A 5,267-nucleotide genomic window follows, 5' to 3' on the forward strand; every position below is an offset into this window, starting at 1 on the left:
AAGATTGCTACACCATAGTGAGGAATAAAATTAAAAGTTCGGATTATAAGCTTGAATTTTTCCAAATGACACCACTCGATGCAGTCAATGGATACTTGGGTAATTACCACAAACTTAAACTTAAAATTTTCTACAAATCTCCCGAAATAATCAACTGTTTTATAAAATGTATGCCGAAAAGTAACGCTTCAAGAGACATAATACAAGACACTGGATGTTTCTCTAAAGAAATTTTTATTTACCAAATTCTTATACCACAAATGTTAAACCACGGAATTGAAACAATCGACGAATGTCTCCCGACTTGTTACTTCCAAAGAAGTGACGACTTTATGGTTTTCGACGACTTATCCTCAAATTATCGCTCCCTCAAAGCCCAAGTCTCCTTCGATTTTCCTTTACTTGAATGAACAATAAAAAAACTTGCGAAATTTCACGCGAGTATGCTCGTCTTTGAGGAGAAAATGTCGTTGTGTCTTGGTGAAAAATACAGTGATTATCTACAAGAAGTTTTCTTTTCGCGAGAAGAAGCACAGACTGGTGCTGTTATGATGCAGACGGGACTTCGATCGGTTACCGACGTTATGGATTTATTCCCAGAAGAGAAAACCGAAACGAATTTGAAGAATTTCGAAAAGTGTTGGCCGAAACTACAAGAGTTGTTTTACACAGTTACAAAACCGTCGAGTTGTTAAATCATGGTGATTCGGGACTCCATTCAGGACTTTAAAGATTATTGTGATTATTTGTAATAAATTTATTTTGACAATTATTTCATATTAAATTTGATCCTCGAAAAATTCCCTAAGTTCAGCAATAGCCTCAAAATTCATTTTCTTAAAAATCGGATCCTTTTGACAAACTTCCATCATAAAATCGTATTTTTCTTTAAATAACACCGACAAGACTTTATCTTGATTTGCAAACAATTCACTCGCCACCTCTTCAGACATGATAACAATTTGGAAAAGAAGAACAGCTTGAACCATAGCATAACGTTTGTAAAACCGACAACTTTCATCAAATTCTTCCTTCGTGATGAGATTTTTAAACCCAAACTGGTCCAAAATCGAGTCCAGTTGTTTGTAGTAGAACCCAAGGACTTCTTCTTGGTGTTTTCCTCTGAAATCCCTGTTTGTGGTCAAATACAAAAAGGTAATAACATCTTGCGCTGGAGGTCCATATCTGCAAGCCTGGAAGTCGACAAGGACGCAAGTTTTCGGTTTTTGGTCCAGTTTGAACATGAAATTCCCCGTCCAAACATCACCGTGACAAATCGTGTTGCGGAATTTCCTCGATGGTGCTGCATACAATTTTTGCAAGTCGAGAACTTCGCTGAGTTTTTGTTTAAACCATTCGTTTGATATTTTCATTGTGGGTTTGTGGGAGAGGTCAATAACTGCATAAGCGCCGGTTTTGAACGCTTCCATGCTGGCTTTCACCGATTCAGAATTAGAATAAAAGGCTTCAGCTAGTTCCTTTTCCAGTTTTTGGTTCAATGTGGATAAAGTCTTCTCTTCAAGGATAAGTCCACTTGCGTGTAATTTTGCCAAACTTGCAACAGCCACTTTGACACAGTCAAGGGTCAAAGACTCGCGTGAAGGGAACGTAACATAGCCTTTGGTTGACAAATCTTCGAAAACAAAACTGTCGTCTTTGATCAGACGACAAGTTGGGATTATATCGTCCAAAAGTTGGTAGATGGAAAATTGTTTCAAAAACTCACAGTATTTCGTGAAAAAACCTTTTTCCTTGAAAAATGCGTTCACTTCCAAAACGAAATTTCGCTGAGAGTAGACTTGGGGCAGAGATTTGACAAAAAAACGGTGATTTTCTTCATTTCCATTAGATTTTATGGTGATGGTAAGAGTGGTATGATCTCCCAAAAAACCCCGGATTTTGTCAAATGTTTCTTCCTTGAAGTTGACAAGAGTGAAATTTTCGGTTTGCAGTTTTGCTGATATTATTTTTGCGCAATCAGTTTTTGTAAATTTTGGTTCTTGAAGAGGTGCCATGGTAAGACTAAATGTATGTCGTGTTTTTAGAAGAACGAGACAATGACTGAATCCTTTAATTTATTAATATTTGTTTTAGATTAAAAGATTTGTCTCCCTTTGTTTCGACGAGATGTTTCTCTTTGTTATTTTTTGTGTTAAAATACACTACTCCAACAAATTAAAGGAACAAAGAATTTTCCTAAATTTTTTTATGATATTTGAAAGGCTGTAACTTATCGAAAAATGGTTGTATCTAGATTAAAAAAAGACCATTTGGAAGCTTTAAGTTTCTAGTTTTGAGATCTTTTGTTAAAAATTTTCTCTGTGCTACGGTTATCACGCAATTCTAAGTAATAGCGCGAGAAAAAAATTCTAAATCTTTATGTTTTTGTTTTTGGTCCACGGACGTGGAGAATTTTTTTTAGTTAAGTCAATACATATTTGTCTAATCTTCGTCAAAACGAAAAAAACATATTTTTATTGAGGTGTTTTACATTATAATTTAAACAAAAATTGTTTTTCGATTTTTTTATTTTTTATTTAAAAAAAAAAATTAATCAAAAATAATTTTTTTGATTTTTTTTTCGATTTTTTTTCAAATTTAACTAATGCAAAATTGTAAAAGAAAGCTGAACAAAATTGTTTTTCTCATTTTGACGAGGATTGGAAGATGTTCAAAAACAATATGTACAGTTGTTCCTTTAATTATTTTGTAACACTTTGATCACTTGGTCCCAGAAAACGATGTAATGAATCGATTTAAAAGTTTACAAGGTTATGCAAGGTACATTAAGCTCTAAAAACACCTAAAAATATTAGTTTTCCCATCAATATTAGTAGATTTACTAAAACAACGCAAAAATTTACTTTTTTCTCTTATCTTTAATTTAATGTTAAAGGTGAAAAAATTTTTTTTCAAAAAATCATAAAAGAATATTATAAAACATTTATTCCAGTATTTGACCCTACCCTTATATTCTCTGTGTGGTCATTGGTTGCTGAGATATTGATGATCCAACACAAAAGGATCCTTTTTCATTTAAAGTCAAAAATCTCAGTGACAAATAGACGCAAAGAAATGTCAAAAAAAGCATATTAAAAGTAAACGAACATGCTATCCGGCCTTTGCATTAACTTAACTAAAAAAAATTCCTCACGTCCGTAGACCAAAAACAAAAACATAAAAATTGAGATTTTTATTCTTATGATAACCGTAGCAAAGAAGAAAATATTTGCCAAAAGATCTCAAAACTAGAAACTTAAAGCTTCAAAATGATTTTTTTAAACCTAGATACGAACATTTTTCAATGAATTACTCAAAAATCACTAAAAATGTAAGAAATTTTTTTGTTCCTTTAAGTTTTTGGAGTAGTGTAAGAAACACAAAAGATATGAATTTTGTTTGCTGTTTCCAAAAGAGATTTTATTGTGTTTTAATGGATAAAAAGTAAATACAACTTCAGGAAAGAATTATTTATTTAACAAATTAATTACACTTCTCCTCATACAACCTTTTCAACTCTTCGACTGAATCGCAGACTCTTTTCCTAAAGACCGGATCTTTGGTAAGAATTTTTTGGATAAACTCGTACCTATCCTCGCCAAAAACCACATTTTTGGCTCTTTCTGGGTCCCCAAACAACTCCTTTCCGTCCTCATCCGCCAGCAAAACGACTTGAAAATGCCCCAGAGACTGCACGAGCGCAAATTGTTTATAATATTGACAACTTTGGAAAAACTCCTCTTGTGTTACAACATCCCCAAACCCAAACTTCTCCATCGTCTTTCTCAGCTCGCTGTAATAAAAGCTCAACAGGTGATCGAAATGCGTCTCTCGGACTGTTCCATCGGCGACTAAATAAATAAAAGCGAGGACATCCTGTGCCGGGGGTCCGTATCGGTAAGTCTGCCAATCGACCGTGACGCAATTTATCGCCTTTCCGCCCTCAAACTTGAACAAAAAATTCTTAGTCCAAGGATCAGCATGACAGATGGTGTTCCTGAACCTCGTCGACGGGACGACGAAAGTTTTCTGCTCCTCGATTCCAGCCACGATTTGGGTTTTTAAAGCTTCGTCGGTTTTTGTCCAATCGCAAAAAGCTCGCATTCCTTCTTTCCCCGCTTGTAAGCCTCGCTCCGCCGAACCCTCACCCGAGAAAAAGCCCTCTTTGAGTGAAAACTCGTCGGTGAGACGACACGATTTCATCTCTTCTAAAATTAGACCACTGGCGTGCAATCTAGCAAATGATGCAAGAGCAGCTTTGATGCAATCGATCGGTAAAGGGCTGCGAGAAGGGAGAGTCTCATAACCCTTACATGTGAGGTTGTCGAAAATGAACGTTTCATCAAACACGAGGTAACACTCAGGGACCACATCATCGATAATGTCAATGTTGTAACGTTTCAACATCGGGTGATACTTGGTGAAGAAATTCTTCTCTTTGGAGAAACCGCCAATTTCCTCGAAGAAATTGCGTTGGGACGGGACTTGAGGAGCACTCTTCATGAAGAAAGAGTAAGTTTCTTCGTGGTTGTTGCGAAGAATTGTTATTTCAAGAGTACAATGTTCGCCCAAATAACCCACAATTTCGTCAAATGCGATCTGTTGGTAGCGCAAAATTTTAAAATCGCGACTTTTGAGTTTCGCACTTATGATTTTGGAACATTCCGATTCGGTTATTTGATTCATTGTTGCGCGACTGAGCTGGCTAAATTGTTAACAATTATTTTAACACTTTCCACTTTAATCACATTAATTTATTACACTTAATACCACTATTGTCTAACTTTGTCACAAGAAAAAATTTGTTTAAACTTTATATTGTCTTGCACAAGAACAACTACTTTATTAAGTAAAACTAACATTTACTAATTGAGATAAATGACGCTTGAATTGCTTTCAATTGAAAAGAAGATTTATGATTCGTCGTCTCGTGATATAAAGACGCAATTTGGTCAAATTCTTCCAGTACCAAAAATGGAAGATTCAAGTTTATTTTCCATTGAAGATTGCGATAAAATCGCCCAAAAATATTTCAAAAGTGACAAAATCCAAACTATTGGTTTTACTGTAGTCTCCCTCAAAAATCAAAATTACCTACTCAAAATTACCGTCAATTATGAAGCAAAAGAAAAGACTTTGAAATTCTTCGTTAAATCAAAACAAAGTTTACCGAAAATCAACCTCTTTGAGGATTTCAAGAAGACACTTCCGGAATTTGATACCACAATTACTCCAAAACTTTATTACGACAAATCCGACTTATTGCT

General features: G+C 34.9%; 3 protein-coding genes across 3 annotated transcripts in view; all 3 read right to left on the bottom strand.

Moving 5' to 3' along the window:
* LOC123013597 (adenylyl cyclase 78C-like) overlaps positions 1-5,267 on the bottom strand; it is a 42,510-nt gene that overhangs the window by 16,976 nt on the left and 20,267 nt on the right. The gene's annotated exons all lie outside the window — the stretch shown is intronic.
* LOC123013601 lies at positions 743-2,081 on the bottom strand. The gene has a single exon (XM_044412229.1). The coding sequence runs from the start codon at positions 2,013-2,015 to the stop codon at positions 780-782; it is 1,236 nt and encodes a 411-aa protein (XP_044268164.1). The 5' UTR covers positions 2,016-2,081; the 3' UTR covers positions 743-779.
* On the bottom strand, positions 3,456-4,810 carry LOC123013602. Its single transcript, XM_044412231.1, has one exon. It carries the CDS (start codon positions 4,684-4,686, stop codon positions 3,484-3,486), a length of 1,203 nt encoding a protein of 400 aa, XP_044268166.1. The 5' UTR covers positions 4,687-4,810; the 3' UTR covers positions 3,456-3,483.

Source organism: Tribolium madens, unplaced genomic scaffold, assembly GCF_015345945.1.
Source record: "Tribolium madens isolate multiple individuals breed KSU strain unplaced genomic scaffold, Tmad_KSU_1.1 Scaffold_96;HRSCAF=242;Tcas5.2_LG5, whole genome shotgun sequence".
NCBI lineage: Eukaryota > Metazoa > Arthropoda > Insecta > Coleoptera > Tenebrionidae > Tribolium > Tribolium madens.